General features: G+C 43.3%; 1 protein-coding gene across 1 annotated transcript in view; it reads left to right on the top strand.

Annotated features, from left to right (window-relative positions):
• Positions 1-22,968, top strand: part of CENPT (centromere protein T) — a gene marked incomplete at its 3' end in the record, with an annotated part of 281,323 nt that overhangs the window by 212,898 nt on the left and 45,457 nt on the right. The window contains exon 10 of the mRNA XM_089692549.1: positions 18,976-19,069. Coding sequence (XP_089548675.1) covers positions 18,976-19,069 — 94 coding nt within the window. The remainder of the gene's footprint in view (positions 1-18,975; positions 19,070-22,968) is intronic.

The raw sequence follows: 22,968 nt of genomic DNA, 5'->3' as shown, positions 1-22,968 counted from the left end.
TTATGTCCTTTTTTTCATACAAATAGAGCTTTCTTTCGGTGGTATTTGATCGCCTGTGCGTTTTTATTTTTTGCGCTATAAAAAAAAGGCTGACTATTTTGAGAAAAAAAACAATATTTTGTATTTTTTGCTATAAATCATGTCCAGCAAAAATAAATTTAAAAATCAAATTTCGTCATAAATTTCAGCCAAAATGCATTCTGCGACATGTCTTTGCTAAAACAAAACCCAATACGTGTAAATTAATTGGTTCACGTGAAAGTTATAGCGTTTACAATTGGCGGGAAAGAGACTCTGATTTTTAATTTTTTTTTATACTATTAATGGCAGCGATCAGTGACTTATGGCGGCGATCAGTTACTTATGGCGGCGATCAGCGACTTATGGCAGGACTGCGGCGGACATCCTGACACTGGGGGGAACTGACTTAGGGTCACTGACATCCCCAGTGACACCAATACAGTGATCAGTGCAAAAAAAAAAACACTGACACTGTACTAATGGCACTGGGGAGGAAGGGATTAACTTTTTTTTTGCACTGAAAGGGTTAACTGTGAGGGGTGTGTTTTACTAGGGGGCGGGGGTGTGTACTGCAGGGAGACATGCTGATGGGGACAGAGAAACTTTTCTCCTGGTCAGCTTGTCGGGAACTGACAGAAAGCAGAGCTACTGCAGCCCTGCTCTCTGTCACTGATTGCCGCTAATCGCCGGGACACAGCTGATAATAACCGGCTGTGACCCGGCGACTGACATCCGCGGCTGAGATCGGCGGTGAAGGTAGGACGGCGGCGCGCCTCGCGCGCACCCCCTACCTGTTTTGAAACAGCACATTTTAAAACGTGCTTTTGCCCAGCCGTGCCGCCCTGCCACCATTTTTATACAGTGGCTGGGCGGCTAGTGGTTAATGGTGACTAATCCATTATCCTCAGTGCATACAGTGGATAAATATGCCACTCACCAATCATGAAGTGAACTGATCCACTAGGGCAGTGGTTCTCAACCTTCCTAATGCCTCGACCCTTTAATACAGTTCCTCATGTTGTGGTGACCCCCGACCATAAAATTATTTTCGTTGCTACTTCCTAACTGTAATTTTGCTACTATTATGAATCGTAATGTAAATATCTGATATGTAGGATGTATTTTCAACAGTTCTTTCTGTAATTGTACAAGAACATTTTTGTGCCTGTCCCTTTGGATATTTTTACATGAACTGTCATGATCAGCCCTCAACAGCGGAGTACTAATGATCAGATAATTATCAGAAAGCGTTTTTCGTCCAATTTTCTCATCGTGTGAACAAGGCATGAGAAACAATCTTCCAGCAATGCAAACGGTGGTCATACACGCTTCAATAAATAATTGATTTCCTTTCCGATCAATCTCTCCCGATAAGAATAATCAATATATAACCAATAACTAGGGATGCACCGTAATTTCGGTGGCCAAAACGTTTCATCTGAAAACACCCCTGTTTTCACTATGCAATCTCATAAATTGATGGAAATATGGTACAATTGATGGAAAAAGCATCTCAGTGCGGCCAATTGATGCAAAACGGTCGATCATTCTGCTCCCTGGTCAATCGACTGAAGGAATTTGATGAGAACGGAAGTTAATCTGATTGCCGATTGGATCTGATAGTAAAATTGAAGTGTGTATGGCCAGTATTCCAAGCCGTCTGTCCTGAGGCTCCTTGTATGATCCCGGAAAGTTTGGGATTGCTGGTCGCTGTGTACTTCCCTCTAGCAGGCTGTGTGCCCCGGTGCCAGCCCTCGTACAAGTGCTGAGGAGAAGCCTCCGTGGGAGGTGAGCGACTGTAGGGCACACGCTCTGCGGGTAACCAGATCCCACCTCCCCGAAGACAAAGGGGGGCCCGGCTCACATCTATCCAGCTTTTGTGAGCAGCTGCCCACCCGGGGAAACATGCAGCAGGTGCAAGGGCAAGCAATGGGCGGAAGCGGGGCACCTCAGACCCGTCCCTTGCAGGGGAGGAGCCTCCAGCCTGGCCGGCCGCTCATAACGCACAGGGAAGAGGGAGCGGGCCAGTCAGTGTGCTGGTGTTTGTTCAGCGTGAGAGGCTCGCAGCAACCCGGGAGTGCGGGACACCCTGCCGAGCCCCTCCGGCCGCTCTCACCACTACTTCTACTACTTAGCGATGAAGATGCAGGTGTTAATACTATTTTATATGGCTACATGTATACTATTTATTCAAATATATATGCACATACTTATTAAACTAAAAATCCATAGAGACCATATAACCATATGTCTTCTATGCAGGACCTCAATAACATGGCCGCCGGAGGTCCGCCTTTCTTTCTTTGATAGACTGACTCCCTATATAAAGCCACATGTCACCACCGTGCTGCTTCTTCTATTAACCTCTGTAGGGGATATCACCGCTGTGGACGGATATCATCCTCGAAGGGGGGACCAAACCGTGGAAGGTCACTTTGGTCTCTTAACAGGCGTTTTGGCCCTTTTGGGAGGGAGGTGAGAGGGCAATTCAGCCGTTGATGGATTATTTCCTATTGGTTGTCATGCATATTCACTTTATTACCTGCACTTTCTGAAGACGTTGGAATATTTGGTGTTTACGCACCTTTGAACTTTTTTTCTTTGGACTTTTTAAAAAAAAGTTTTTCTGGTTAATCATTTCTGGTGATATATTTTTATTATGTATATTTATTTTTTAGCATATTTTTGTTGTTCGGTTACTGCAGTTATCACTACTGTGTGATAATTAATCCCATATTTATCGATTCATGGAGTTTTTCATCTATTTTTCACTTTTATTTGGCACATTTATAGCCTTTGTGGTCCCCAGTATTGTCAGAGTGATAATTGATCCCACATTTAGGGATTCACCATTTTTTATGTTTTTAATATCTTTCACTTTATTGTAGTCCCATCAGGACTTTTTTTCTTTCACTGATGTTTATTTTCAACATTTATTCACTTTTCTGTCTCACTATGAATCCCCTAGTGGATCAGTTCACGTCATGACTGGTGAGTGAGTGGCATATTTATCCACAGTATGCACGAAGGATAATGATTAGTCACCATTAAGATATCGTTTTGTATTATTATATTTGTTTTTTTGCTCACAGCAATATTTAGGGTAGCACTGCACCATACTTTTTATAATTTGGTTTGGTAAGTAGTTGCCCCCTCTTTTCCATGAGGTTTGGGGTGCAGGTACTCCCTGGGGTGGTTGGTCCTGCAGGCTTGCCTCCTACCACCACCCCCCCTTCTGGCAGCAACTTACTGGGGGCACCTTGCGTGAGAGCCTTGCCAACCACAGTGGAGGATACTGGTTCAGTTCAGCTGGTCATTAATGCGGATGCTGCCATGGAGGTTTGCTGTGTCCCCTCCTACCTGATCCCCCTCAGACTGTTTCTCTGTCCTGCTGCCGGATCCTCGGGCTCCCCTGGTATACCCCTGGCTGGGGGGGGCTAGTACTGCTGTGGTGGTGTGTGGCCTGTGGTGTTTATCCTTTTGACAGTGGTCCCGGAAGCGCTCTCTGTGGCTATCATTTGTCTTGTTCAGCTGGCAGCCATGTTCCCAGAGCGGTGGCCGCCATTCTCCCTGTGGTTTAGAGACATGGCTCTACTTGCCATGCTCGGTGGCCATTTTCCCTGGGACCAGATATCTTTACAGGCTATGTAAGCTGTCTGGGGGAGGTCCTGAGTGGCCCACAGCGACGACGCTGTCCTTCATACACAAAGTCAGAGTGCGTGTGGGGACGGTCCTTGGCACTGAGCAATGTGTTACACAGTGGTAGCGGCATGTAGCTGACCCCATGCAGCCTCTAGTGGTTGGTAGGAAGTCCTCCCTGAGGTTCTCTCCCTCTAACTATCTGCTGGGCAGCTTGGAGGTGGTCTCTTTAAAGCCTAGTACCTTGGGGGTCCCTAGTTGTGGCAGCCCTTGACACAGCTCCACTTCTCTCTAAACATTCTGTTTTGGCGGTGGTGCTGCGACTGGTCCTTTGGCACGTGTTGTTCGGCTGACCAAACTTCCAAGAAGGCCCTGGCGGACTTGCCCTTTTAGAGAGATCGGCTTTTTGGAGCTACACTGGATGATATTGCCAAGAACCTTATGGGTGGCAAGAATACCCTCCTCTCTCGGACCAAGAAGGGAAAGGAACTGTGTAGGAAAACTGCAGTGACCTTTATGGCACATAAGTGGATTTTTTCATTCCCCTGGATCCTTCTCCAAGCCCTTCAAGTTCTCACGGGTGGTGCCAAGTCCCCTTGCCCCAGAAACCCTCCAAGCCTGCAGATAAGTCCTCCTCAGTATGGAGGTTTGCCCCCACCCATTTACAGGGTGAGGGGGGTCACCTTTACTGGTTTCCAGGCCTGTGGTGTCACCTCGTTCTTGACAAGTGGGTCTGCAAAATCACTCTCTGTGGCTAGAAAATAGAATTGTATTCCTTTCTGCCGTACAGGTATTTTTCTCTACAATTTGCGGCTCCTGCCAGCTCATCTATGGGCTCTGTACGGGGCCGTGCAGGATCTGCTCCTTCAAGGAGTGATTGTCCTGGTGCCTGCATCAGAGCCATTCTGAGGATTTTACTCCAACCTGTTCACAGTTCCAGAGACGGATGGGGTTCACCCGATCCTGGACCTCAAGGTTCCTTGAATCCATTCACTTGGTTGTGGCCTCCCTTCTTCAAGGGGATTTTCTGGCCGCCATAGACATCAAGGACACTTACCTGCCCATTCCCATCTGCGAGGGACATAGGCGTTTACGCTTTGCTGTTGGGGACATGCATTATCACTTTTTAGCACTGCCCTTTTCCTGGCATTCGCTCCCCTATTGTTTACCAAGGTTTTGGCCCTGGCCCTGAACTTGCTGAGACAACAAGGGATTGCTGTGATTGTTTACCTAGATTTCTTGTTCTGCAGGACGAGATTAACTCGTCCCTGCTGGAGAGTGTGGAAATCACCATGTGTTCCCTACAGGACTTAGGGTGGATCCTTGAACCTGAAGTCTGTGTTGACCCCATCCAAGCACTTGGAGTACCTGCGGCTGATCCTTGTTTCGGAGCTCACCAAGGTGTTCCTCCCATTGGATAAACTGTTGAAGCTCTGAACAGCCATCTGGCAGCTCTTGGCTTACAAGCAGCCCTCCCTGTGTTTTTGTGATCTGATGGTGTCTACATTCAAAGCTGTTCCATATGCCCAGTTCCATAGGAGAACACTGTAGAAGGAAATCATTTCCAACTGGAATGGGTCTTCTGCTTCCTTGGACATTCGGATTCATCTGGAGGAGTCAACGAGGGCCCCTCTCTTCTCTGGTGGCTGAGGTCTCTGGATTTACGGGATGAAAAGCCCTTCCTTCTCATTCACTGGACTGTGGGCACAAAGGATGCCAGCCTGTCAGGCTGGGGAGAATTCCTGGGATTGGATTCAGCTCAGGCTTGTTGGACTCTGGAGGAAGCTCGACTGCCCATTGATGTCCTGGAGCTCGGGCAATCAGGTTGTCACTGACACATTAAATGGATTGCCTAAAGGGTCTGCTAATCGGGATCCAGTCAGACAACCCCACCATGGTGGCGTATGTCAGTCATCAGGGAGGCACGAGAAGTGCAGCAGTAGCACTGGAGGCGTCTCATATTCTGCGATGGCCAGAAATGTTTGTTCAGGCTCTGTCCGCCATTCACGTTCCAGGTCTCGAAAACTGGCAAGCATCAGATGCTGGGTCAGGGTAAGTGGGCCCTACACCCGGGGTGTTCCATCAGATCTGTCTGCACTGGGTGATGCCAGACGTGGATCTTCTGGCATCCCGCCTCAACCAGAAGGTTCCAAGGTTTGAGACAAGATTGTTGGATCCTCTATCGGATGAGAGAGATGTGCTTGTGGCATTCTGGGATCAGTACGATCTCATCTACACCTTTCCGCCCTTCCGACTGATTCTTCATACAGTATGTTGCACAGGATAGAGGCCAAAAGGATCCCGATCATCCTAGTAACTCTGAATTGGCTTTGCCGTCCGTAGTACTCCGATGTGGATCTTCTGTCCTAGAGGCTGGTGTTTCAATAAAAAAAAAAAAAAAACATCTCGAGAAGCGTGTTGGCACAAGTGAGCTGGCTAGTTAGATTGAAAAAAAAAGAGAGAGAAAGCGTACGAGAAGAGGAAGGAGAGGAGGAAAGACACATAAAAAGAGGGAGGAGATAACATCTTCGCACAGTACTATTAAGATTTTCAATTCATCCAACTCTAAATTTTCCGAGACTGAGCTTGGGCTTTTGAGGAAGAGTGTCAACTTTGCCCCTCCCAATTCACCCAACATTTTCGAGCTATTTGTGGATCTCAACAAATTTATCTGTAAGGTCACGGTTAAAAAGATATTTTGTAATGAAGGAGCAATCAGACAATATCCAGATACCCACCCCAAATGACACATTCTCCCCTGATAAGGACCGGTGCATCCTAAGAGTTCTAGAGAATTTATATTCTGAAGGACAGAATTACAATAATTATTATATAATAATAGCAATGACGATGATGACTGCATTGTATCCAGGGTGACTGACAAGAACTTTGGTCTCTCCTCTGCAGGCATTATACACACTATGTTCACACTCAAATCCACATTTTACCCTCATTGGGTAAAAGGGAATCATTCCTACTTTTTATGGTTTTTGGGGACTTCAAGAACATGTGTGCAAAAAAAGATCAAAATAAGAACCCCGATATGTGGGATACCATCTCTGGTCCTTTTATTGACCATCAAAAACAAACATATTATCAGACTAGCAGAGAAGGGTTGGAGGCCTGGTCATCCAGGACAGAGATGCCTACATTTGTGAAGCCTTAAGACTTTTAGGAGACCAGGACACCTACAAAAGCTTTCCTGGAGACCCAATAATACCATACCAAAATGATTTCAAATCCTTATTGAATACTTCCTTATCAGATGGGGTGCTTACCATATAAAAAAACACCCAGTTATGCCCCTTCCTATTAAAAAGATTCGAGCCACATGCTTGCTGTTTTTTCCCATTATACATCGTTAGATATTACATCACTATACACTTCTATTAAACAACATTTTGGTCTTTTGGCCATACAACATTTCTTGTCAAAGGACAAACAGCTCCAACAACACAAGCAGGCCCAATTCGTGTATGATAGCATTGAGTTTACCCTTCGGTTCGCCCACAGCTGTGCCAATTTATTTATGGGCCTTTGGGAACATCAATTCACTTGGTCGAACAGTCCTTTTAGGGCAACCTAGCCCTTTATGCTAGGTACATTGACGACATTCTAATTATTTTATAATTATTCCTTTATGATGGGACAGACACACAATTAGATGGCTTTCTAGATTACTGTAAAAATAATCCATTTGGGATAAGCTTCACACATGTTGCCAGTAAGAGCAACCTGGTCCTTTTGGATCTGGAATTGAGGTCGGAATCCAACAGCACAATTCTTTCCAAAACTCATATTCATATCTACATGCCAAAAGCCATCACCACCCACGTTGGATTAAAAATTTACCTTTTGGGCAGTTTTACAGGTTGAGATGTACCTGCACCCTCAAACAGGATTATACTGTATAGAACAAGGGGCAATCTTTAAAAAGAAATTCAGTGAAAAAGGATATCATAACACCCACATTGAGGAAGCCTTTAATAAATATTTACTCCTATACAATGAAGCACATATAGAAAACAACCCTCACTAGGCCCCGGATCTGTACCCCAAAGAAGGGATGGTGTAAAAAAAAAAAAAAAAGTGCAAGCAAGCTTTTGTACTAGGTTTAACAATAGGGCTTGGGAAATCCAATGGATCTTTGTGAGAAACTGGAACATCTTAAGCAAAGATTTGGTATTGGGGGACTGTTACTCAACAGGCCCAATTTCATCTTTAGGAAACCTCGGGATCTGAGAAGCATGATTGCCCCAAGTAGAATTCAAAAACCCAAGGTAACCCCTACCAACCTATCCAATCAATGGTCTTCCTTATTTGATCAGAAGGGGAGCTACAAATGTGGGATTAAGAACTGTGGCGCATGTCACCTGATGTGGCATCGGAAACATGAGGTGACTGGGACCGATGGCAGAGTACACTGTATTCAACAATTCATCAACTGTTGCACCCCATATGTGGTGTATGGTGTACTCTGCCCTTGTGGTTTACTGTATGTGGATCGTACCACACATATATATTTATCCATCTATCCATTCAGTCGTATCTGACCCTTGGTGATTGCATAGACCGTCACTCGTAAGCGACTTTTTCCATGAATTCTCTTAGCAATTATTTTACAGGGTAGGTTGCCAGGTCTTTCCCCAACCCCTACCATGCAGTAGATTCCGCATGGCCAAGGATGACACTAGGACAATTTAGACAGGAGCCAATTAACCTACCAGCATGTCTTTGGAGTACCCGGAGGAAACCCACGCAAGCACAGGGAGAACATGCAAACTCCACATATATATATATATATATATATATATATATATATATATATATATATATATATATATATATATATATATATACACAGTTGCAAGAAAAAGTATGTGAACCCCTTGGGATTACGTGCAGATTTGCATGAATTGGGCATAAAATGTGCTCTGAATGTCATCTAAGTCACAACAATAGAAGAACACAGTCTGCTGAACATAATACTACACAAACATTAGATGTTGCCATGGTTTAATTGCACATAACATGTAAACATTCACAGTGCAGTGAGGAAAAAGTATGTGAGGCCCTAGCTTAATGACTTCTCCCAGAAGCTAATTGGAGCCAGGAGTGAGCCAACCTTGACTCCAATCAGTGTGATGATATTGGATGTGTTGCTGACAGCTGTCCTGCCCTTAAAAAACACACACCTGTTTTGGGTTTACTGGTTTCAAGAAGCACTGTCTGATGTGAACCATGCCTCGCAGAAAAGAGCTCTCAGAAGACCTACGATCAAGAATTGTTGACTTGCATGAAGCTGGAAAGGGTTACAAAAGTATCTCCAAAAGCCTTGATGTTCATGTGTCCACGGTAAGACAGACTGTCTACAAATGGAGAAAGTTTAGCACTGTTGCTACTCTCCCTAGGCGTGGTTGTCCTGTAAAAATGACTGCAAGAGCACAGCGCAGAATGCTGCATGAGGTAAAGAAGAATCCCAGAGTGTCGGCTAAAGACCTACAGAAATCTCTGGCACATGCTAACATTTTTGTTGACACATCTACAATAAGGAAAACATTAAACAAGAATGGAGTACATGGGAGGACACCACGGAGGAAGCCATTGCTGTCCAAAAAGAATATTGCAGCACGTTTGAAGTTTGCAAAAGAGCACCTGGATATTCCACAGCACTACTGGCAAAATATACCGTGGACAGATGAAACCAAGATTGAGTGGTTTGGGAAGAACACACAACACTATGTGTGGAGAAAAAAAGGCACAGCACACCAACATCAAAACCTCATCCCCACTGTAAAACATGGCGGAGGGAGCATCATGGTTTGGGGCTGCTTTGCTGCCTCAGGGCCTGGACGGAATGTTGTCATTGATGGGAAAATGAATTCCAGAGTTTATCAAGACATTTTGCAGGAAAACGTATGACCATCTGTCCGCCAACTGAAGCTCCGCAGAGGATGGGTGATGCAACAGGACAATGACCCAAAGCATACAAGTCATTCAACAAAACAATGGCTGCAACAGCACAGAATACGCCTTCTGGAGTGGCCCAGTCAGAGTCCTGACCTCAACCCGATTGAAATGCTGTGGCATGACCTTAAGAGAGCGATTCACACCAGACATCCCAAGAATATTGCTACACTGAAACAGTTTTGTGAAGAGGAGTGGTCCAAAATTACTCCAGATCGTTGTACAGGTCTGATCTGCAACTACAGGAAACATTTGGTTGAGGTTATTGCTGCCAAAGGAGGGTCAACCGGTTATTAAGTTCAAAGGTTCACATACTTTTTCCTCCCTGCACTGTGAATGTTTACATGTTATGTGCAATTAAACCATGGCAACATCTAATGTTTGTGTAGTATTATGTTCAGCAGACTGTGTTCTATTGTTGTGACTTAGATGACGTTCAGAGCACATTTTATGCCCAATTCATGCAAAACTCCACGTAATCCCAAGGGGTTCACATAGTTTTTCTTGCAACTGTGTATATGTATATATATATATATATATATATATATGTGTATATATATATATATTTTTTTTTCAATTTATCTATATTTTTTAAAAAAGTTTTATTATACAGTCAGGTCCATAAATATTGGGACATCGACACAATTCTAACATTTCTAACATTTTTGGCTCTATATACCACCACAATGGATTTGAAATGAAACGATCAAGATTTGCTTTAACTGCAGACTATCAGCTTTAATTTGAGAATATTTACATCCAAATCAGGTGAACGGTGTAGGAATTACAACAGTTTGCATATGTGCCTCCCACTTGTTAAGGGACCAAAAGTAATGGGACAGAATAATAATCGTAAATCAAACTTTTTAATACTTGGTTGCAAATCCTTTGCAGTCAATTACAGCCTGAAGTCTGGAACGCATAGACATCACCAGAAGCTGGGTTTCATCCCTGGTGATTCTCTGCCAGGCCTCTACTGCAACTGTCTTCAGTTCCTGCTTGTTCTTGGTTTTCCCTTCAGTTTTGTCTTCAGCAAGTGAAATGCATGCTCAATCGGATTCAGGTCAGGTGATTGACTTGGCCATTGCATAACATTCCACTTCTTTCCCTTAAAAAAATTCTTTGGTTGCTTTTGCAGTATGCTTTGGGTCATTGTCCATCTGCACTGTGAAGCATCGTCCAATGAGTTCTGAAGCATTTGGCTGAATATGAGCAGATAATATTACCTGAAACACTTCAGAATTCATCCTGCTACTTTTGTCAGCAGTCACATCATCAATAAATACAAGAGAACCAGTTCCATTGGCAGCCATACATGCCCACGCCATGACACTGCCACCTTGCTTCACTGATGAGGTGGTATGCTTAGGATCATGAGCAGTTCCTTTCCTTCTCCATACTCTTCTCTTCCCATCACTCTGGTACAAGTTGATCTTGGTCTCATCTGTCCATAGGATGTTGTTCCAGAACTGTGAATGCTTTTTTAGATGTCGTTTGGCAAACTCTTTTCTGGCCTTCCTGTTTTTGAGGCTCACCAATGGTTTACATCTTGTGGTGAACCCTCTGTATTCACTCTGGTGAAGTCTTCTCTTGATTGTTGACTTTGACACACATACACCTACCTCCTGGAGAGTGTTCTTGATCTGGCCAACTGTTGTGAAGGGTGTTTTCTTCACCAGGGAAAGAATTCTTTGCTCATCCACCACAGTTTTCCGTGGTCTTCCGGGTCTTTTGGTGTTGCTGAGCTCACCGGTGCGTTCCTTTTTAAAACATTAGGCCACGCCTAATGTTTTTGCTATCTCTTTGATGGGTTTGTTTTTGTTTTTCAGCCTAATGATGGCTTGCTTCACTGATAGTGACAGCTCTTTGGATCTCATCTTGAGAGTTGACAGCAACAGATTCCAAATGCAAATCGCACACTTGAAATGAACTCTGGACCTTTTACCTGCTCATTGTAATTGGGATAATGAGGGAATAACTCACACCTGGCCATGGAACAGCTGGGAAGCCAATTGTCCCATTACTTTTGGTCCCTTAAAAAGTGGGAGGCACATATGCAAACTGTTGTAATTCCTACACCGTTCACCTGATTTGTATGTAAATACCTCAAATTAAAGCTGACAGTCTGCAGTTAAAGCACATCTTGTTAGTTTCATTTCAAATCCATTGTGGTGGTGTATAGAGCCAAACATTTGGAATTGTGTCGATGTCACAATATTTATGGACCTGACTGTATATTTATTGTTTATATACAGTTGTGCTCAAAAGTTTGCATACCCTGACAGAAATTGTGAAATGTTGGCATTGATATTGAAAATACAACTGATCATGCCAAAAAATGCTCTTTTATTGAAGGATGATGATCATATTAAGCCACTTATTATCAAATAGTTGTTTGGTTCCTTTTTAAATCATAATGATAACAGAAATCACCCAAATGGCCATGATCAAAAGTTTACATACCCTGGAATGTTTGGCTTTGGTACAGACACACAAGATGACACATGGGTTAAAATTCCAATTAGAGGTTAATGTCCCACATCTGTGGCTTTTTAAATAGCAATTAGTGTAAATAGTCAATGAGTTTGTTAGCTCTTACATGGAAGCACTGACTAGGCTAGATACTGAGCCATGGGGATTTAGAAAAGAATTGTCAAAAGTCCTGCGTAACAAGGTAATGGAACCTTATAAAGATGGTAAAGGACATGTTGGCATGTTTCCCTGAGTTCTTCATTAGTTTGTTTGCCCATCCCCCCATTATGGCACTGCTTGAGGACATCCCTGTTTGGTCATGGATAAAGAAGTGAAACTGTGTCTCTCAATTAACATGAATGAAGACAAAACAGGATTATTTGTTAGTCCCTGTAAAATCCCTTTCTCTGAGTTCATTGACAGACACAACACCCACCCCCTCTATTGAGCCTTTCCTTTGACACTGCTGGAGCCCAATGGCAGAGAGGGGGTCCATAGAAGATGCCGAGTTTTTTTTCTGCTTAGTGTCCTACTCCTGTAGGTGGGGCTATAAAACCCTGTTTGAACCTGGATAAAGAAGAAAAGCTGTTTCTGTCAATTAACTAAGAGAAAGGGATTTTATGGTGAGTAACAGAAAATCCCGTTATTTCAAACAGCAGTACCAGCACTACTATATAAATGTTAAAAGATATAACTCTCACTTTATTCAAAATAGTAGTAAAGCACAGAGAAACATAAACACTTAAGCTAGCCATACCTGGATCGAAATTCAGCCAATTCATCATGAGCCGGCCAAATTTCTATCCATGTATGGGCTCCCTGGTTGTACTCGGGTCTATCTATCAATCCACTTGTGTACAGTCAGCCCATCAAGTTTTTCCTGAAGAATTAGTGCCACCGGCTATAGATTTAAAGACTAATCATTGTGTACTGCTAGCAGGGAAGGCTGGCCGCTGGCAGAAAACAGTAGCGCTGCGAGAGGGATTCCCCCTTCAGTACTGACTGTTCTGATGGTCGAATCAAGCAATTCTTTCCTCCACCCATGGGGGTTAAAGAAAGCCAACACATTTCACCAAAGTAAGCTTTCTAAATATTCCCCCTATATCAGATCTCAGATAAGAAGTAAAAAAAAAAAATATTCCTGTGGGGTTCCATCTATAAAAGATCTTGGAAGGTGTTTAAATAAGATAAGGAGTGTTAGTCATAATAGATAAACATAAATAAATTGCCACGCCAAACCATCATTGATTACAAATGTGTCCATATGTAAAGAAAAGGTGTTAGAAAAACAATATCAACATATAGCCCCAAATCAAGTCCAAATAAAGAGAAATGTAGAAAAAAGTCCCAATATTCTGATATATGTGAAATCAAACACTGCGTGCCTTCAAGCAAAACAAGTGCACCACCACCATATATTGGTAGGACTCTTGCCGGAACATATGGACCCTTAAACTAATAAGAGTCATAAATGCATGATTGTAATGGGCTGGAGATGTGTATCCACCATTGCTCTCAAGCAGAGAAAAGATGCTGGACAACCAATATAAACGGAAGGATCCCTTCAAGCTATCACCATCCTATATGTCTCCCCGGTTGTCACGTACCTGATTGGAGACTGAAATGACGAGGTCGGCCTCACTTGTGTCACTAGCCCTGACTCCACTGGAAGTGGAACAGAGGGTGTCTAGGGACCAGGGGGACAAGAGCGCCAGCAGATGTTGTTTGCAGATCATGCAGTTGGAGACTTTGGAAGACTGATGAACCTCTGATTCGGGCACAGTAGTGATATGCAGAGCTGGTATGGTAGGTCGCCAGGTGTGCACCAAAGCAAGGCAGGAAGCAGGGAAAGGAGACAGGAGCAGTGTCAAAGAAATAGCCAGGGTCATCAACGGGTGGACAGCAACAAGGAAATCACACAGGAACGAGCAGGAAACTGGGAACAGCTGCAGACCAGTCAGCACTCAGCACAGGCACCTTTTAAATAGTCCGTCTGGCACCAACCTTCGCCGTCTATGTGCATGGTCGTGCATTTCTGTGCGCATGCGCACGTCTATTCACCAGCCGTCTCACTGGAATTCCCTTACATTGCCCCCCCCCCCTCCTTAGGGGATGCCTACTAAAGCTTGTTTTTCAGGAGGAAGATGAAGGTAAGCTCGAACTAATCGTGGAGCATGGGCATTAGCGGATGGTTCCCAGGAATTATCCTCTGGACCGTAGCCTTTCCATTTGATGAGGAACTGGGTCTGCCCACCCCTCTTTCTATTCTACAATCCAGGATAGCCTAGACCTCGTATTCTTTATTCCCTTCGATCAGCAGTGGGGCAGGAATCTCCGGATCTCAATTTGGAAATACACTTGGTATAGTTGGTTTTAACAGGGAGATATGGAATACCGGATGAATCTTCATATTCTTGGGTAGTATGAATTTGAAAAAAATTTCACGTTCCCTATATATTCACCCCTGTTCATCCACTTCCCCCTGCTTGAAAAAGGAGTGCACTTCCGCCTTCCACTACCAGTGCATGCTCCGAAATGCGTCGCAGTGCACCCTGGGATCTGACGTCATCACGGCCACGCCGCCGCTACGTTCCAGCGTGCGTTCCATCCGGCTTTGAGGGAGGACGTGCATGAAGGCTGGCCTCACCGCTGTTCCCCCTCCAGCCACCACGCTGTTCCAGCCGAGAGCTGACCTCCCCACATCGCAGAGAGATGACGGCTCTTCACCCGGGTTACCACCCCACCGTTAACTATTGTTAACCACGGTTTTTATGCTTATGATTACTTCACACATATGAGTGTTTCTACATTTAGACTTGAATTAAAAGACTTATTGCACTTAGAGGCGCTTCTCTCCTTTTTCTCATCTACAGAAGTTGCTACAGCTTATTTGGAAGCCTTGCCCTCAGTGCCACACGGAATCCTACGCTCTTCATACAGTAGCCACTAATACCACCATCACCCCATACTACCATTTCCCAGGACTTTGCAGTGTTTGCGCTGTTACAACCCTTCCTCATTTTTTCTGAATCAGTATGAATTTGAAAGCCACAGGGTTAATTTTTCTCTTAATTGTAAATGGTCCCAGGTACCTTGGACTAAGCTTCTTTGAAGGACAGTTCAATTTTAGGTATGTGGTAGCTAACCATACCTTATCTCCTGGTTTCAGATTTAGGTGGCCCTTTCTTTTTCTGTCAAAAAAATTTTTGTTACTTGCTTGAGCCTCTAAAATAGTTTTTGTAGTATTTGGCCATTCCTACTGAGAAAATCCATCCTTTCTTGTACTGCCGGGACAGCGGGTTCCACTGGTATTTTAGGAAGGAAGGGTGATATCCATAGTTGGAGTAAAAAGGGGACTGTTCGGTAGCAGAGTGGATGGAGTTGTATGCAAATTCAGCTAACAGAAGGGGAGACACCCAGTCATCCTGTGAATAAGATGAGAAACATCGTAGGTATTCCAGAGTCTGGTTTGTCCTCTCTGTTTGTCCATTTGTTTGCGGATGATATGCAGAAGAGAAGCAAAGTTCAATCTCTAGTGCCTCACACAAAGCTTTCCAGAACTTAGAAGTGAACTGTACTCCCCGATTGGACATGATATTGTTAGGAACACCATGTAATCTTACTATTTCTCTGATAAAAGCAGAAGCAGTCTCAGCGGCAGAAGGCATCCCTTTCAAGGGAATGAAGTAAGCCATCTTTGACAGACGATCAACCACGACAAAATTTAGTGGTGAACCCTTCAGATGGGGGAAGCTCTACAATAAAATCCAGAGAAATGATACTCCATGGCTTTTTGGGTACTGGCAGAGATTCCAACAGGCCGCAGGTTTTGGCTTTATCAGACTTGTTTCGAAGACATACTGAGCAAGATCTAACATCGTTCTTACAATCCTTCGTTAAGTTTGGCCACCAGAAGGAACGGGAGACAAAATTTGAGGTCTTGTGGATCCTGAAGTGACCCGCTAAAGGATGATCATGACATCTTTTAAGGATGAGAGTTCTGAGTTGTTCTGGCATGTAAATTCATTCCTTGTGAAGGTACAGACCTTCTCTTAGCTGAAGATGCATCTCCAAGGGGGGTGGATGATCATCAACCACTTCCCTTATTTGTGCTACAAGGTCTGTTTGCAGGAGTAAAAGGTTCTTAGCTGGCAGAATCGTGTCAGGTTCGGATGGTACAATTGGGTCATGAAACATGCGTGAGAGTGCATCGGGCTTGCAGTTCTTTGATCCTGGATGGTATGTCAAGTGAAACACAAAGCAGGAGAAGATCAGTGCCCATCTTGCCTGTTGTGGCCTTAGGCGTTTTGCAGTTCTCAAGTACTCTAGGTTCTTGTGATCTGTAAAACTGAGGATAGGATGGGAAGCTTCTTCCAGCAAGTAGAGCCATTCCTCAAGGGCTGCCTTGATGGCTAACAGCTTTCCATCTCCCACGTCATAATTCCTTTCAGAGGAGCTTAACTTTCTAGAGAAGAAGGCAACAGGGTGAAGGAGGGTTTTGAGTCCCTGTCGTTGTGAAAATATAGCTCCAACAGCATTTTCAGAAGAGTCTACTTCAAGGACAAAGGTTAAGGCAGGATCTGGGTGCTTCAGGATAGGAGCAGAGGTGAACAAGGTTTTTAATTGTTCAAAGGCTGCTTGAGCCTCAGGAGGCCACTTGAAAGTAACATGTTGCCTGGTTAACTGTGTTACTGGTGCAATGATACCTGAAAAGTTCTTAATGAATTTTCTGTAAAAATTGGCAAATCCCACAAAACGTTGTACTGCTTTCCTGTCTCTTGGAACGAGCTATTCTAATACGGAGATAACCTTCTGGGGATCCATAGCAATGCTATCGGGGGTGATCACAAGTCCAAGGAACTGAATAGTCTGTTTCTCGAACTCACACTTTTCAGCTTTGGCATAGAGGTGGTGATGGCGTAATCTATCCAGAATCTTCTTTATATGATCCCTGTGTCGATCAATTGGAAAAAACAAGGATGTCATCCAAGTAAACGATAAATCAAGATAGTCCCGAAATATATCGTTCATGAAGTGTTGGAAGGTTGCTGGGGCATTACAGAGGCCAAATGGCATCACTAGGTTTTCGAAATGCCCAAAGCGTGTTCGAAAGGCCGTCTTCCATTCATCCCCTTTGCAAATTCTGACTAAATTGTAAGCGCCTCTCAGATCCAGCTTTGAAAAGACACATGCCCCTCGTAACCTTTGGAACAATTCGGGAATCAGGGGAAAAGGATAGCGATTCTTGACTATTTTATTCAGATCACGGTAATCTACCCATGGTCTGAGGGTATGGTCCTTCTTCTCGACAAAGAAGATGCCAGCTCCCGCTGGTGATGTAGAGGGCCTAATAAACCCTTTTTCCAAGCTTTCATCTATATAACGCCGGAGGACCTCTAATTCCAGTTCGGAGAGGGGGTAAATTCGCCTAAAAGGAATTTCAGCACCGGGCAGAAGTTCAATAGGACAATCATAAGGGCGGTGAGGAGGAAGAGCATTAGCACTCTTTTTGTTGAATACATCCAGGTAATCATGATAAGCATAAAACAGAGAATAATAAGTGAGCGCTTTCAATGTACAAGCAGCTAAAGCACACAGGATAACCAAAATAATCCTCACATGAAAATAAAATAAAAGTGCAGCGCTAGAAAATATATAATTGTGACACAATATATGAAAGTAATCAAAAAGTTCCAACAACGGTGACCTAGGGTAACAATGCACACTAACCAGAAGTGCACATTAAAAGTGCAATGTAGAAAAGATGGAGTTCATAGAGTAGTCATCAGCATGGGAAGGGTAGATAGATTCTCTTGGTCAGTGAAGGTCCACACGATGGTACAGAGCTGGGCAGAAGAAATTCACTAGATGATAGAAAACGATTGCTGCTCCACCAAAAGAGCACTGCTCCTCCACCATGCACAAACGATATCTGGGAGAAAAAGTGCTCCCTGTTTCACACTCCAGCACTGGCTCTTTCTCTCTGTATCCATCCACCAGATTTCAGCCAATCATAGAAGGGGGCACTGTCTTTGAGGACCAGCATGCAGATTGTTCAGTGTTTGAGTAATGCATCCACATACTAGCAGCTGCACCCACTCAGTTTCTGTCCAATTTTTTTAGTGTTTCCGAGTGCCTCCCAGTTTTATCTCCATGACCATGATCACTGGCCATATTTGGGCAATGCTACAGTCTTGCACAGTTTTATAGAATCCTCTTCTGTGCTGAAACTGCTTACATTGTAGACTGTAGGCTTTCCTCAGTGCGCGTTACAAGCTCAAAGCCAGTGACCATGGTCATGGAGATAACACTGGGAGGCATTCGGAGGCACTGGAATAAAAAAATATTATTTATTTTTGCTCGACTTTCTTGCCATTTCTTACCTTAGTCATAATAGATGGCTTAAGTAATTTGTGCAACTTTTTTACTTCTTATATAGATCCTATTGAACGGTAATTGTTTGGTCCCCAAAATGCTTTGGCTACCTTTCGTCTTTCTACTGTTCTAATTTTATCAACAATAAAGAATTGGGGACTCTTAAGACAAATGGATGGTGCTTTTTTCATGAGCAAAGTTCTAACCAATCTACAAAGTTTTGACATTGCCACATGACAGTTCCATTGTGTCTGGCTACGCATTGCAATTACACTCAGTGAACTCTGGGACCATGGCTTGGTGGTTGAGAACAACTACTTTAGACCATTTGGATTACAGCAATTTAAATAACATATTCACAGGTGATGTTACTAATATAGTTTTTTCAAATGTGATTTTGTAGATTTTCACATTATTGCATTGTGTTTAAGTATACTGTCTGAAATATGTTGGGTAGAGGTATGCAAGATTTTTTTTTACTGTGAAATGTAATCTTTGCAGATGTCGTCAGTCCAGAATATCCGGCAAAAGTTAAACACTCTATAATCTCAGCGCTGATTGAGACGCCTGCTTATATAAGGAAAGCCCGTTTGACGTAAGTGTATATGTTTTTCTTTCTCTTTTCATATTTTTTGTTTAATATTTTATTACAGTTACTTGGCTGTAAAGCACTAATAACTATATAAATATAAACAAAAAATGTAAGGTTAAATGCATAAAAAAGTATCTGATATGAAATTCATACATGTTTAGCCCAAGCACGACAAGCAAGTGGTGCAGCCCTCTCATATGATTATCGGCAGTTATTCCCTTATTGCTAGTTGATAGCATGTGAAGTTGTAAGTGCATTATATTATGTTTTTACTGTATTTCGTTTAACCACTTGCCGACCGCTCACAGTACTTCAAGCGTGTGGTATTGTACAGGTATTGGCGGTATCTCACTCTGGCTGTACTAACACAGGGACCGCGATTGCTGTGTGTATAACACCCCCACCCCACCCCCTGCAAGCGCTGTACACATCAGTAATCAGGACCCGGTGATCATGTGATTGCAATGCAATCACATTATCAGAATGTCAACAAAGCTGTTATGAATCAATCTGGTTGAGCTTGATTCGCCCACAGCTCTCACATGGTACAATCGCAGCCCCCTGTACCATGTGATTAGCTATAGCCAATCACAGATCACTAGTATTTTGAGCTGTCATGAACTTAACCCATTTATGACAGTTGAAAATAATCCCCGTTCACCCCTCACAGTAGTACAATGTTACTTTGGTAAAATTTAACTACCCTGATGAAATTTTTTTTTTTTTTTTATAGTAAAAAAAAAAATTATTTTTTTTTTTAGGTTTTTTTTTTTTCAACGACTTGCTGCTTGCCCACAATGTACGGGTGAGCGGCGGCTCTGGGCAAAGCGGCGTACCCTTACACTGCGATCTTTCTGGGTGTGAGCGCACAGCGAGCTCCCAGCACAAACACCAGGGTTTTACTGAGAGCCCCGGGTCCCATTATAATGATTCCGGGTCCTCTGATTGGCTATCACAGTGACCAGTCACTATACAGCCTGCCCCCTTTGTTTTTGTTCTTTTCCTCTATGAATGGAGAAGAGAGATGTATTGTATCTCTCTCTCTCTCCTTGCATAATCGGGGGGAAAAAACAGTTTGTTAAAAAAAAGAGATAAAAAAGAAAAAATACCTAGATCAAGGTTTAATCTAGTTAAGTGCCAGGGTTGGTGTTTGGGTCAAGATAAAAGGTCAAGATTTTTTCTTAAATTGGTGTCAGTGTGTTTTAGGTAAAAACAAAATGCGCACTACTGTTTGTGGGCTGTACTGTGGGTACAAGCAACAAATAACATAAACATATATGGCATCGCTGCGATTGTCAAGAGCAGGAAATTTATTTTGGGTTATTCTTTGGTGGTAGCTTATGGTAATAAGAAACACACAGCTAAATTTAAAAAATGCTGTTTATTTTACTGTTTTGGGTCAGTTTTTTTTTTTGATAAAAAAAAAATCAGGAGATATCCTTTACCATTTATCACAAAATGAAAGCCCAATTTGTCCTGGAAAAAACAAGGTATAATCCACCTGGATGTACAAAGTAGTTGTGATGATATGGACGGTTTTACTAACATGTCTAAGTTGCAAGATTGTGCTTAGGCGTTAAGATTTGTTTTACCCTTAGGCGTGAAGGGGTTAAAGTGTTACTAAACCCAGGGCAGTAAAATAAAAAGTAAAGTCTGTGTATGCAGTGAAGCATGCTTGTTATACTTACTGTGAAACCTAGGGGTTAATCCTCTGCATTGTATGAAAAGGCTGTTTGATCCTTTCTTCTCTGCCACTCCTCTCGTTGAAATGACCACCTGATACAGACTGAATCTGTAGGCACATGCTCAGTTTGGTGTGTATTGCTAGAGAGGTGTTTTTTGTTTTTTTCTTGAGAGAGTGCATGTGATCAGCACAGCGCCAATCAGCATTGGCCAAGGGTTTCATATCCTCCCAGAGCAGAACGAAAGCTCCTCCTACAAGCTTTAACCAGTGCTCTGCTGAAGCCACTAGACTGCTCTAACTGCTGATGAGAAAAGGAATTTAGCAATTTATATTTACTAAAATAATTTCATCGATGTTGTGCGTACTGTGGGAGACCAGATATAGTGAATGCAGGGTCCTGGGTTTAGTTTCACATTAAAATAAATCACCCTCACAAGCTCCCCCCCCCCCCACTGCTGTTTCAGAGGACAATTCAGCAGAGGAGGCAAAAGAGGAGGAGGTGGAGCAGACAGATGTGGCAGAATCACCACCAGCCTATTGGAGGCGTGGTGGCGAAAAGTTCCAGCACTGAACCCTGTCCTGCATCCTTGCTAGCTGCCAGCAGAGTTACCCAATGTGGACGTTGCTGCAGACCACCCTGTCCAATGAGGCTAAAACATTGCCTTCCAGATGATGGTACAGAGCAGGAATGTCCTTATGTGAAAAGAAATTTCTTTTTGGAACCTGCCACTGTGGTACAGTACATTCCGCAAATTCACGGAAGAGGGCAGAGTCCACCAGATGGAAAGGCAGCAGTTGTAATGCTAGCAATTTGGCCAATCTAGCATTTGGATGGGTGGGACAGCATTTTTTTTTTTTTTTTTACACGGTTCAGCAACTGGGGTAGCTAAATTTGGCTGGTGAAATCAACAGGTGGTGTCCAGCTAGCAGATTGGATGCAAGGACCTGTGGCACCCATTGCTATACCATCATCCTTCTCAGTGGAGGCTGTTGAGAAGACTTGAGGTATAGTAGGGGTAGAGATCCCAGAAGAGGAGCAAGGAGAAGTCTGCACTTTTTTATGATGTATGTCTTTCAGGTGATGTTGCCAATGGGCTGCATGACAGGTCATTATGTGTCTTGTCAAGCATGTGCTGCCCAAGTGATTAGTGTTTTTTTGCCATGCTTGATCCGCTTCAGACAGAGACTGCAAACAGCAGCACTGTGGTCTGCTGCACATGTGTTGAAAAAAAGCCCACACCAATGAACCACTTCTGCCTAGAGCCTTTATGTGGTACTCTACAGCTTTCCCTGTATTCTGCACCCTACTCCATGAGTACCCCACAGGAGAAATACCTTTACATGTAGCTGTGGCAGAAACCAGCCAAAAGGCAGAACTGCAGGTGAACATTTGCTCTGCCAAATGCCCTCAGAACACTCAATTTCAGAGTGACGCCGTACCCCTTGCAGCAAAGCAGGAGGCAGCTCTAACACTTGTCTTTGCATCTGACTCTAACTCCATTTCAGGCACGCAACAAGTGATCTACCTGTCAAAACCAGACCTTTCTACATCTATGTCACAATTTCTTGAGACAAATAATGGCCTTTAATATAGCCATCTTTGCCTATGATGGAGAAAAACACTACACTTCTTCTCCTACTTCCATTTCTGTACCTGATTCAAATCCTATTATGCCTGTCCCAGATGAGGCAGACACAGAAGGGAATAAAGTGGACATTGAGGCAGTATTTGAGGAAGATGCTGCAGTTTTTTTTCCTCCCTAGACTGCCATTCTATTGAAGAGGGAGCTTCACACACCATGGTTGCTAACTTGAATAAGGCTGCCACCTTGCAAAAGCCTTGTTGTGTAGCAGTATCAACCTGTCTCGCCGTGCCCCTTTTTGGTTAAAATTTTGGTTTAAATCTGTTCATGAACAGGAAATGTCTTTAAAGATTTTAAAATGCAATTTACGACAGTTGGTCCAATGGAAAAAGAGGCCACAGAAATAGTGGTCTATTCCTGTGGTTGATTCTGCTATATCAGTCTTAACCATCTAACTGTACCTATTGAAGGTGTTCCTTCTCTAAAAGATTCTGTAGATAGAAAGTCTGAGACACTATTAAAGGCTCTTTACTTTGGTGGGCCTAGCACTGCATCCAGGTATCTCTGCAGTTTCAATATGTGAAATGAGACTTTTAAGAATTGTGCTTTAACAGAGTAATTACAGCAGTTACCTT

This window comes from Staurois parvus, unplaced genomic scaffold (genome assembly GCF_062004578.1).
Source record: "Staurois parvus isolate SC_StPar_1 unplaced genomic scaffold, SC_StPar_1.0 ptg000594l, whole genome shotgun sequence".
NCBI lineage: Eukaryota > Metazoa > Chordata > Amphibia > Anura > Ranidae > Staurois > Staurois parvus.
Note: the sequence above shows the minus strand (reverse complement) of the source record. Positions and strands in the feature narration are given on the sequence as shown.